The following is an 11,470-nucleotide window of genomic DNA, read 5'->3' on the forward strand; positions in this document are numbered from 1 at the left end:
AGTGGGTGGGGCAAAAACCAAAAATGGTCAGGGGCAACACTTCTCCTTCTCTATCCCTCTCTCTCTCTCTCTCTCTCTCTCTCTTTCTTTCTTTCTTTCTTTCTCTCTCTCTCTCTCTCTCTCTCTCTCTCTTTTAGATGACATCTGAAGGCAGCCTTCTTTAGGGAAGCTTTTAATCTTTAACAGACTACTGTATTTTAATACTTTGTTGGAAGCTGCCCAGAGTGGCTGGGGAAACCCAGTCAGATGGGTGGGGTATAAATAATAAATTCTATTCTATTCTATTCTACCGTATTTTTCGCTCCAAAAGATGCACCAGACCATAAGGCGCACCTAGTTTTGGGAGGAGGAAAACAAGAAAAAATTATTCTGAATCCCAGAAGCCAGAACAGCAAGAGGGATCTGGCTTCTGGGATACCGTGTGGCTGTTCTGGCTTCTGGGATAACCGTGCCAAGCCTCTTCAGGGCAGCAGGATGAAGGCTCCCCCTGCCCGAAGAGGCTGCGCACGGCTAAGGCAGAAGCCAGGAAGGCGCGTCGCTGAAGGGGCGCTGCGCAGTTCTCCCTCTCTGAGAGGGAGAACTGCACAGCGCCCCTTCAGCGAAGCTGGAGAAGGAACAGAAGGAGTCCCTTCTGTTCCTCCTCCAGCTTCCAGGACAGGCGTGTCACTGAAGGGGCGCTGCACAGTTCTCTCTCTGCGCAGCGCCTCTCCTTCACAGGAGGGGCGCTGCCCAGAGAGGGAGAAGGCGCAGTGCCCCTTCAGCAAAGCTGGAGAAGGAACAGAAGGAGACCCTTCTGTTCCTCCTCCGGCTTCTCAGGACAGGCGCTGCGCAGCTCTACCTCTATGCACTCATATTTCCCCTTACTTTTTAGGAGGAAAAAAGTGTGTCTAATGGAGCAAAAAGTACGGTATTCTAGTCTCTCTCTCTCTCTCTCTCTCTCTCTCTCTCTCAATCACTCTCTCATTTCCACACTTCTCTCTGCTACTCCTTCTCTCTCCTTTTCTTTCTTTCTTTCTTTCTTTCTTTCTTTCTTTCTTTCTTTCTTTCTTCTCTCTCTCTCTCTCTCTCTCTCTCTCTCTCTCATCTCTGTGCTACCCGTTGCCCCTTTCCAAGCCACACAAACGGAAAGGTAACCAGGAATGGTTTGCTGCAGCTCTTTCTGACCTTCTGAATCTGTCCCTAGAGGGTTTGGGAAGAAGGCAGTTGAGTCCTTGGCTGGTTTTCCGTGGCCGCTTCTCAAATCCTTTCCCCCGCCCGCTTTCCTCCCCACCTTCTCCGGCAGGAAGGCTCGAGAGAAATTGGTGGACTCTTCCCGGTCCGTGGGCAATGGGTTCACCTACCAGGAGAAGCTCTCTGCCTCGAAGCTGACGTCCGTGCTGGAGGCTGTGGCTGGGGAGTACGCCCTGGTGATCAATGGGCACAGCCTGGTAAGTGGGCGCCGGGGGGGGGTACCTAGGCCGCATTCACACCATACATTTAAAGTACTTTAATAGGGACGCGGGTGGTGCTGTGGGTTAAACCACAGAGCTTAGGATTTGCCAATCAGAAGGTCGGCGGTTCGAATCCCCGCAATGGGTGAGCTCCCGTTGCTCTGTCCCAGCTCCTGCCAACCTAGCAGTTCGAAAGCACGTCCAAGTGCAAGTAGATAAATAGGTACCGCCCCAGCGGGAAGGTAAACGGCATTTCCGTGCGCTGCTCTGGTTCGCCAGAAGCGGCTTAGTCATGCTGGCCACATGACCCGGAAGCTGTACGCCGGCTCCCTCGGCCAATAAAGCGAGATGAGCACCGCAACCCCAGAGTCGGCCACAACTGGACCTAATGGTCAGGGGTCCCTTTATCTTTACCTTTAATACCTCTTTAAACAAAGAATCCTGAGAGCTGTAGTTTAAGTGTCCGAAGAGTCCTTGAGAGACACTATTGCCCCTCGCAGCTACAGTTACACATTCTACATATGGTCTTGTGGGAGGCAGATTGATGGTTTGTTTTTGTTTTATTATGCATTTTTTGTTCTCATTTTGTGTGTGTGTGTGTGTCTGTATTTGTTACTAAATTTTCTGCTTTAAAATTCAGAACATTCATTTAACCAACCGTAAAATATCAGTGACTTCCCTTCTCCTCCTTCCATGGTTCATTTTGCCTAACGTAAATCCCTGCATATTTTAAATAAATCGAGCCTTTCAGTATTCCATTATTACATCCGTCAAAAGTTATTTACACTGTTGAATTGATCTTAATGCTTAGTTTTGTGTTTTCATGTTGTGAGCCACCCTGTGATCTTTGGATGAAGGGCTGTATATAATATTAATAATAATTATTTTCCTGGAGGGGTTATTTGCTTCTTTATCTGGATGATAGCTATGTGGGATAGACGCCTGCTGGATAACATCCTGCTCTCCCAGGTGCCCGTGGAAAGCCTGCATGCTGGATTTGACCGCAGCAGCAGCAGCAGCAGCAGCAGCTGCGATCCCCAGGACCTGGTATTCAGAGGCATAATGTCTCTAGCAGTGGAGGTAGAACATAGCCATTGCGCCTTGGCTTCTCCTCCGTGTATTTGCCCAATCCTCTTTTAAAGCCTTCCAAGTTGGCGGCCATCACTGCCCCTGTGGCGGTGAGTTCCACAGTTTAACTTTAAAATCCTTTTAGTTGCCCTGGACCTTCCAGCACTTGACTCGGGTGCTTGTAAGTTATAAGAGTAACGAGAGAGGGAAGGGGAAAAAAAACAATTCTCTATCCTCCATGTAATACAGTGGTGCCCCGTGTCAGAGGCTCAGGAGCAGAAGAGCAGGGGAGAGAGCAAATAGAGAGCGGAGGAGAGGAATCAGAGGGGAGCGTAGGGGAATATGACAGTGGACCGAGAGATTCCATGAGCTTCTCCAGCGAATCAGAAGATTCCCAGGAGGGGGCGCCTATGGTAAGGGCGAGGCGAATCCCAGGGGGGACGATCCATAAACAAGGAACCAGAGGGGAGTCCCAAAGGAGTAGCGGAGGAGTAGGGCCAGTTCCCCCACCAGAGCACAGTGGGGGGGAAGAGTCACGTGAGTCAGGACCAGTTTCTCCTCCATTGGGGAGTGGGGAGACGGAGGGAAGGCCAGGTCCAGCTAGCCTCCCCGAAAGGGGGAGCAGTGACACAAGTGTAACGGTCAGAAGGAAAGTGGGAGGCTGCGCGCGCGCGCCAAGTTCAAATGTGGAGGAGCGCGGGACAGCAGAAAACCCGGATTGGGAGCCAGGTCCTAAAGCCCGAAAGAGGGGGGGGGGAGGAGTCGGGAGAATCAGCGTCAGAAGAATCTCGGAGGGCTGAGACTCCGACTAGCAGAAGGACCCAGAGAAAGAAGGAACAGAGGAAGAGGTGGAGTAAGGCTAGAATCTTAAGCTGGTGTCAGGGGGGAGGAGATTCAGATGGGACTTCTACGGTCTGATGGATAGATGTAGCGTTGCGCGCTGCGCGTCTGGAAATGAGACTGAACTTCAATAAAGACTTTTTAACTTGAGCAAGAAGCAGCGTTGGTCTTGTGTGAGCTGGGACCTTGGGCAGCGCTGACACCCCGCAAGACGAATGCCTCGCAAGACGGAAAACCCGCTAGACGAAAGGGTTTTCCGTTTTGGAGGTGCTTCGCAAGACGAATTTCCTATGGGCTTGCTTCGCAAGACGAAAATGTCTTGCGAGTTCCTGCAGGGTTTTTTTCCTCCCCCCCCCTTTCCCCAAGCCGCTAAGCCGCTTGTCAGCTGATCCGCTTAACAGCTGATCCGCCAAGCCGCTTAACAGCTGATCGCTAAGCCGCTTAGTAGCTGATCCGCTAAGCCGCTTAACAGCTGATCGCTAAGCCACTTAGCAGCTGATCCGCTAAGCCGCTTAACAGCTGATCCGCTAAGCCGCTTAACAGCTGATCGCTTAGCCGCTTATCAGCTGATCCGCTAAGCCGCTTAACAGCTGATCCGCTAAGCCGCTTAACAGCTGATCGCTAAGCCGCTTAACAGCTGATCCGCTAAGCCCGCTAAGCCGCTAATAGCGCTAATCCGCTAAGCCGCTAATGGGCTTGCTTCGCAAGACGAAGAGACTCGCGGAACGGATTCTTTTCGTCTTGCGAGGCACCACTGTACTTTCATTTTATAAGCTTCCATCATGTCACCTCTTAAACACATACGACTTGCCCCCCCCAAAAGGAATTTTGGGAACTGTAGTTCCCCCCTGGAGATACCATCCCCATCACCTTTTTGTCTGCAGGGAATCTGCCCAGGGCCTAATCCAGTTATTCATAATATTTTTATTAATTTTAACATATAAATTATAAAATGTACCACAGAACTTATCACTTATACAATCTTTTTGGACTTCCATCTGCACCTCTGGTGATCCACCGTTTTAACCACTTCTTATGCATTTCTTAACTTTATATTGCCTTTACATCTCTTAACAAATCATCCTCCCCCTTGTCCAATTTTACAATACTTCTAATATTACTCCTCACAAAACTTCTTGCAACCCTACAAACGTCGTCTGTTCTTCACAATTACTTTTCAAATAGTCCGTAAATTTACTCCAGTCTTCCGTGAATTTCTGGTCCCACCGGTTTCAAATCCTTCCTGTTAGTTTATCTAGTTCTGCCTAGTCCATTAACTTCATCCTCCATTCTTCAATCGACGGTAACTCTTCTTGCTTCCATTTTTGGGCCAATAATACTCTTGCTGCTGTTATTGCATATAAAAAGAGCTTACATTCCTTTCTATCACTCCCCACAATGCCCAATAGAAATGCTTCTGGTATCTTTATAAATGTATATTTCAACATTTTTTTCAACTCATTATATATCATCTCCCAGAAGCATTTCAGCTTTTTACATTCCCACCACATGTGATAAAATGTTCCCTCTTTTTCTTTACATTTCCAACATTTATTACTGACTTTATATATTTTCGCTAACGTAACAGGTGTAATATACCATCTATACATCATTTTCATCACATTTTCTTTTAGGGCATTGCATGCTAATCCAGTTATTCAGCAAGTCGCACTGAGCGTCCCTCACTCTCCTCTCTTTCCCCGTAGGCGCACGCCCTGGAGGCCGACATGGAGCTGGAGTTCCTGGAGACGGCCTGCGCCTGCAAAGCCGTTATCTGCTGCCGCGTCACCCCCTTACAGAAGGCCCAGGTGGTGGAGCTGGTGAAAAAGTACAAGAAGGCCGTCACGCTGGCCATCGGCGATGGGGCCAATGACGTCAGCATGATCAAGAGTGAGTCCCAGGGCGGCACTTGCGTGAGCTTTTGTCTTTTTAGTTCTGCGGATGCGTTTGTTTTTTTAAAAATGCCACAGCACAAAAGGAAAACGCGCTGGGAGGGAGGAGGAAATAAGCAGACTTTCGTGACGAAGGCCTTTGCAGGGTGGGAAAGTTCCAAAGAGAGGCAGAGCCAATTGGCTGCCCTGATGAATTGAGGCACTGCCTACCACTGGATTGTGGCCTCTTGGAAGGAAATGTGGTCCTCTATATGGGAAAAAGAGGGGCGCGGGTGGCGCTGTGGGTTAAACCACAGAGCCTAGGACTTGCCGATCAGAAGGTTGGCGGTTCGAATCCCCGCAACGGGGTGAGCTCCCGTTGCTCGGTCCCTGCTCCTGCCAACCTAGCAGTTCAAAAGAACGTCAAAGTGCAAGTAGATACATAGATACATAGGTACCTCCGGCGGGAAGGTAAAAGGCGTTTCCGTGCGCTGCTCTGGTTTGCCAGAAGCGGCTTAGTCATGCTGGCCACATGACCCGGAAGCTGTACGCCGGCTCCCTTGGCCAATAAAGCGGGATGAGCGCCGCAACCCCAGAGCCGCCCACGACTGGACCTAATGGTCAGGGGTCCCTTTACCTATATGGAAAAAAGACTCCTCTCTCCTGTTTTAGAAACAGAGAGAACCACATGTGCTTTGTCCTTCCTAAGATGGAAGGTGGGGGATCTGAGCTTGGGATGCCTTAGTAGCCTGACTTCCCCTTACCCCTCTTTCCGTTTCCTGCGTTCCCGCCAGCCGCCCATATCGGTGTTGGAATCAGCGGCCAGGAGGGCATACAGGCAGTGCTGGCCTCAGACTACTCCTTCTCGCAGTTCAAGTTCCTGCAGCGCCTCCTGCTGGTCCACGGGCGCTGGTCCTACCTGCGCATGTGCAAATTCCTTTGCTATTTCTTCTACAAGAACTTTGCCTTCACCATGGTGCACTTCTGGTTCGGCTTCTTCTGTGGCTTCTCTGCCCAGGTGACTTGGCTGGCGAATTGGAGGGGTGGGTGGGGCGGGGGTCCGCGGTGGCGGCTTCCTCCAGGCTCATGTTTCCTAGATTAGCCGCACGTTGAGTGAGCGTAGCCTATCAGGGTCACAGAAAGCAGGGGATGGTGTCACGAAGGCTTTCCAGCACAGTTAATTTGGCTCCCTGATTGCCATAGCCCAGGGGTGGCCAACTCTCAAGAGACTGCGATCTAATTTCAGAGTTAAAAGCTGGCAGTGATCTACCCCCATTTTGGGGGGAGTTCAGCTGAAAATTGTTGAGCTTTCTTTTGGGAAGCAAAACTCCATTTTTGGGGGGTGAAAACAGCAACACAGAGAAAGCTCCGTCTTCCCTTCCAGAGATAAAACAATAATGGGGTGGCGCAGGAGTCAGTTTTAGCGACGCTAAGGAAAGGGAGCCAGAGATCATATTCGATCTACCAAAACCTCGCGGGGATCGACCAGTAGATCGCGATCGACCTGTTGGACGTCCCTGCCATAGCCAAATGAATTAAGATTGGGTTGTTGTGGGGATTAAACGGGGGGGGGGGACGACTCATCCTACCCTGAGCTCCTCGGAGGAAGAAGGTGGGGTGTAGATTTAGTAAGTCGCTAAATGCATCGCTGAAGGCAGCAATTTCACCCCGAGAGAAGGAGAGTTGTCGTGGATTGGCCACACCGGTGATCCCAGCCTATCAGGGATCACGCAGTGAAGGGGATCATGCCACCCTGCTAAGTAGCCAGTCTTCTTTGTGATGACAATCATTATACAGTGGTGCCCCGCAAGACGAACGCCTCGCAAGACGAAAAACCCGCTAGACGAAAGGGTTTTCCATTTTGGAGGCGCTTCGCAAAACGAATTTCCCTATGGGCTTCCTTCGCAAGACGAAAGCCCATAGGGAAATCTCCGGGACAGCAGGGAAGCGCAGCGCGTCTTCCCCACTGTCCTCGGACCTCCTCCGAAGGCTGGCGGTGGGGCGGAGAGACCTCCTCCCGCCGCCAGCCTTCGGAAGGCTCCTCCGAAGGCTGGCGGTGGGGCGGAGAGACCTTCTCCCCGCGCCAGCCTTCGGATGGCTGTCCTGAAGACTTGCGGTGGGAGGAGGGTTTTCCTTCCCACCGCCAACATTCAGAATGCTGTTCTGAATGTTGGCGGTGGGGAGGAAAAACCCTCCTCCCACCGCAAGCCCCGGGAACAGAGGAGAAGCGCTGCGCGCCTTCCCCTCTGTTCCCGTACCTGTCCTGAAGGCTTGCGGTGGGGAGAAAAGCCCTTCTCCGCACCGCCAGCCTGGCAAGCGGTCTCCATAGGAACGCATTAATTGATTTTCAATGCATTCCTATGTGAAACCGTGCTTCGCAAGACGAAAAACTCGCAAGAAGAAAAAACTTGCGGAACGAATTAATTTCGTCTTGCGAGGCACCACTGTAATTTACTATCTGCCCTTCACAGTAAGGTCGCAGAGCATTTTACAACAACTGAAACACAGTTAAACAACTTGCAATCAGGGTAAATAATAACAACAATAACAACAGTAATAATAGTAATAATAGCAATAATAGCAATAAAGCAGTGCATCTTCAGAATTCTCCAAAAGCTGGGTAATAAAGTTGTCCGACACACCTCTGTGGAGAGGAAGGCCCATAGCCTAGGGGCTGCCTCAGAGAAAGCCCTCTCCTGCCACCCCTCAACCATCTAAGGCAGGGGTCAGCAAACTTTTTTAGCAGGGGGCCGGTCCACTGTCCCTCAGACCTTGTGGTGGGCCAGACTATTTTTGGGGGGGGTGCGGGTGAAATGAACGAATTCCTGTGCCCCAAAAATAACCCAGAGATGCATTTTAAAGAAAAGCACACATTCTACTCATGTAAAAACACGCCCTCCCATCAGATGTCAAAGAGATAAATAATTACCTGACATTCAGAAGACATCTTAAGGCAGCCCTGTTCAGGGAAGTTTTTAATATGTAACGCTGTACTGTTTTTAACACTGATTGGGAGCCGCCCAGAGTGGCTGGGGAAACTCAGGCAGATGGGCGGGGTATAAATAATAAATTATTATTATTATTATTATTATTATTATTATTATTATTATTATTATTATTGGACTGTCCGCGGGCCGGATTGAGAAGGGGATTGGGCTGGATCTGGCCCCCGGGCCTTAGGTTGTCTACCCATGATCTAAGGGCAATGAAATAACTAGGAGGGCCTGGTTTTCAGCTATTTGGGTCCTGAGTCGATTAGGGACTTGATGTTGTTGAGGGCTGATGAAGTTGGAGGTTTGAAAATCCTACTCCTCGTCCCCCCAAAAAGCTACTGTAAAATGTTTTGGAAATGCAGCAAACCCAGCTGAGTGACTGGGTTTTGTTTTACACCAGCGGGCCTGCAGGGGGCAGCAAAGACTCCTTTTGTTCTCCTCTCCCTGGTCTCTCAATTTCTCCCTCTCTCTTTTCAAAGACTGTCTACGATCAATATTTCATCACGCTGTACAACATTGTCTACACCTCGCTGCCAGTGCTCGCCATGGGTGTCTTTGACCAGGTCAGTCATGTTAATTCCGCAGTGTGATACAGCGGTTAGAGGGCATCAGATTGGCAAAGGCTGCTGTGAGCGAGATGGACCAGTGGCAGGGGCGGCGAACCCATGGCTTTCTCAGGTGTGGGCACCACAAGTTTTCCCCACCTGTCATGTCCCAACCAATCAGGGATCCTAGAATTATAGAGTTGGAAGGGACCACGAAGATCATCTTCTTGTCCAACATAATCTTTTGCCCATTGTGGGGCTCAAACCCACAACTCTGACATTAAAAGTCTCATGCTCTTCCTATTGAACTATCAAATTCAAACATAATTACAGGGGGGTAAAGTGGTTGGGTGTGGCGCTGTGGGTTAAACCACAGAGCCTAGGACTTGCCAATCAGAAGGTCGGCGGTTCGAATCCCCGCGACGGGGTGAGCTCCCGTTGCTCGGTCCCTGCTCCTTCCAACCTAGCAGTTCGAAAGCACGTCAGAGTGCAAGTAGGTAAATAGGTACCGCTCCGGCTGGAAGGTAAATGGCGTTTCCATGCACTGCTCTGGTTCGCCAGAAGCGGCTTAGTCCTGCTGGCCACATGACCCGGAAGCTGTACGCCGGCTCCCTCGGCCAATAAAGCAAGATGAGCGCCGCAACCCCAGAGTTGGCCACGACTGGACCTAATGGTCAGGGGTCCCTTTACCTTTAATGTGGTGGTGGGGAACCCCACGGGCATTTAGATGTTGTCGGACTCCAACTCCCGCCGGCCCCAATGGTCAGTGACACTGCAAGTCCAGCAAGGGCCACAGGGTTAGATCAGTGGATTAGATCCTTAGCTTAGGTCAGTGGTTCCCAAACTGTTCGAGCGACTGCCCCCTGGTTCCATAGACCAATTCCCCAGTGCTCCCTAACCTATAAAAAGCATCACTCAGAACAGCAGTTTGCACGACCCACCGGGGAAGATAAAAGTTGCATTATGGCACTTTTATCCAAAATCCAGTTAGAACTATTTCGTTTAATTCAACACAATGAATGGGCTTGATCCAGCGATACCAGCTTTTCAAAGTCCTTTACACCTCCAGCGTCCCCACGCACCCCCCTTGCCTCCTAACATAGGGTTTCCAGACGTCCCCAGTTCCCGGGGACAGTCCCCGGATTTGCAAATCTGTCCCTGGGAAACGTGACAATGGCAGCCTCAGCAGCCTGGAGCCAGCCTCGTAGCGCAGTTGGCTGTGGCTGGCTTCAGGAGCTGCTCGCTGCCGTGGCGCCTGCGATTTTTCCTCGCCAGAAGTCCCCATACGATGTCTCTTGTGTGCTGTACTGGGGACGTCCGGTGGTACAGATCTCCTGCCCCCTGCCCCCTTTGTTTTGACTGATCGGGGGAGGCTCAGGAGTTGTGGGCGGGTGGCAGTTGCCCAGTCTTTTAAAAACTCTGCTCATTTATGTTTCACAGGGTGCAATAGAAGGGCTTTGCACCTTTATACAATATGCATGTGTGCTTGGGCCCAGGGTCTTTTGCCTTGCCATCCCCACTACTGACTCCCTGTAGCTACTCAGCTTCAAAAAAAATAAAATAAGTGTCCCCAGATTCATTGAAAAAAATCTGGTAACCATATACTAACACCCTCCCCCAGGTAATCCCAACATCCCCTGGGGGGGCAGTGCTGCCCACTCTGGGAACCTCTTGAGTTAGATATTGACAGAGCAGTGCCTCCTTTTCCAGAATGGCCAACTTCTTCTGGTTTGTGTCTCTCTGTGCGTGTGTGTCTATCCCCTCTGGCGAGTCTGCGTTGAGTGTGCCACACCAGATTTTTGTCCCTGTCCGTCCCTGGCCTGCGTGCCCCACTCGGGGTGGTCCTGCCCTCAGGCCTAAAGGCTTAGCCCTATCCCATTCCCTTTTCTTAGGATGTGCCTGAGCATCGCAGTTTGGAGTACCCCAAGCTGTACGAACCGGGGCAGCTGAACCTGCTCTTCAACAAGCGGGAGTTCTTCATCTGCATTGCTCAAGGGATCTACACCTCCGTCTTCATGTTCTTCATCCCCTACGGGGTCTTCAGCGACAACTCCCACCTGGCCGACTACCAGTCCTTTGCCGTCACCGTGGCGACCTCCCTCGTCATCGTCGTCAGCGTTCAGGTAGGACAACAAACCCACCCAGCCCAACAGCAACATATACATCCATATATCTACATATCTATATATATAGATATATTTATATATATACATATCTCCCACAAGTCCTGGCTTTTTACTCCTTCTTATCTGCTGTGAATAAAACAGCTGTTCTACCCAAGGTGTATTTGCATCTGCATGAGCCCAGGGGGCCAAGGGTGGTGCATTCTGGGAGATATTTTGCTAGGGGGCTAAAGGCAGTGCATTCTGGGAGATTTCTGTTTGGTGGCCAAGGGCAGTGCATTCTGGGAGATTTTCTACTAGCCCTTGGCATTGGTGAAAGGGGATCATTGCAATGCATCCCCAATTATAATTACAGTGGTACCTCTGGTTGCTAACGGGATCCGTTCCGGAGGCCCGTTCACAACATGAAAAGAACACAACCCACAGCAGCGCGTCTGCGCACGCGTGGGTTGCGATTCGCCGCTTCTGCGTATGCACGTGACGTCATTTTGTGCGTCTGCGCATGAGCGAGTGGCGAAACCCGGATGTAAACCTTTCTGGTACTTCCGGGTCGCCGGGGGACACAACCTGAAAAAACGTAGCATGAAGCAAACGTAACAT

At 50.7% G+C, this 11,470-nt stretch overlaps 1 protein-coding gene across 2 annotated transcripts in view; it reads left to right on the forward strand.

Annotated features, from left to right (window-relative positions):
• Positions 1-11,470, forward strand: part of ATP8B2 (ATPase phospholipid transporting 8B2) — a 61,618-nt gene that overhangs the window by 43,674 nt on the left and 6,474 nt on the right. For both annotated transcript variants that reach the window (XM_053368664.1, XM_053368663.1), the window contains 5 exons: positions 1,283-1,427; positions 5,045-5,228; positions 6,004-6,227; positions 8,682-8,765; positions 10,640-10,870. In XM_053368664.1, the coding sequence (XP_053224639.1) occupies positions 1,283-1,427; positions 5,045-5,228; positions 6,004-6,227; positions 8,682-8,765; positions 10,640-10,870 (868 nt within the window). The remainder of the gene's footprint in view (positions 1-1,282; positions 1,428-5,044; positions 5,229-6,003; positions 6,228-8,681; positions 8,766-10,639; positions 10,871-11,470) is intronic.

The sequence above is a fragment of the Podarcis raffonei genome, chromosome 16 (genome assembly GCF_027172205.1).
Source record: "Podarcis raffonei isolate rPodRaf1 chromosome 16, rPodRaf1.pri, whole genome shotgun sequence".
Lineage (NCBI taxonomy): Eukaryota > Metazoa > Chordata > Lepidosauria > Squamata > Lacertidae > Podarcis > Podarcis raffonei.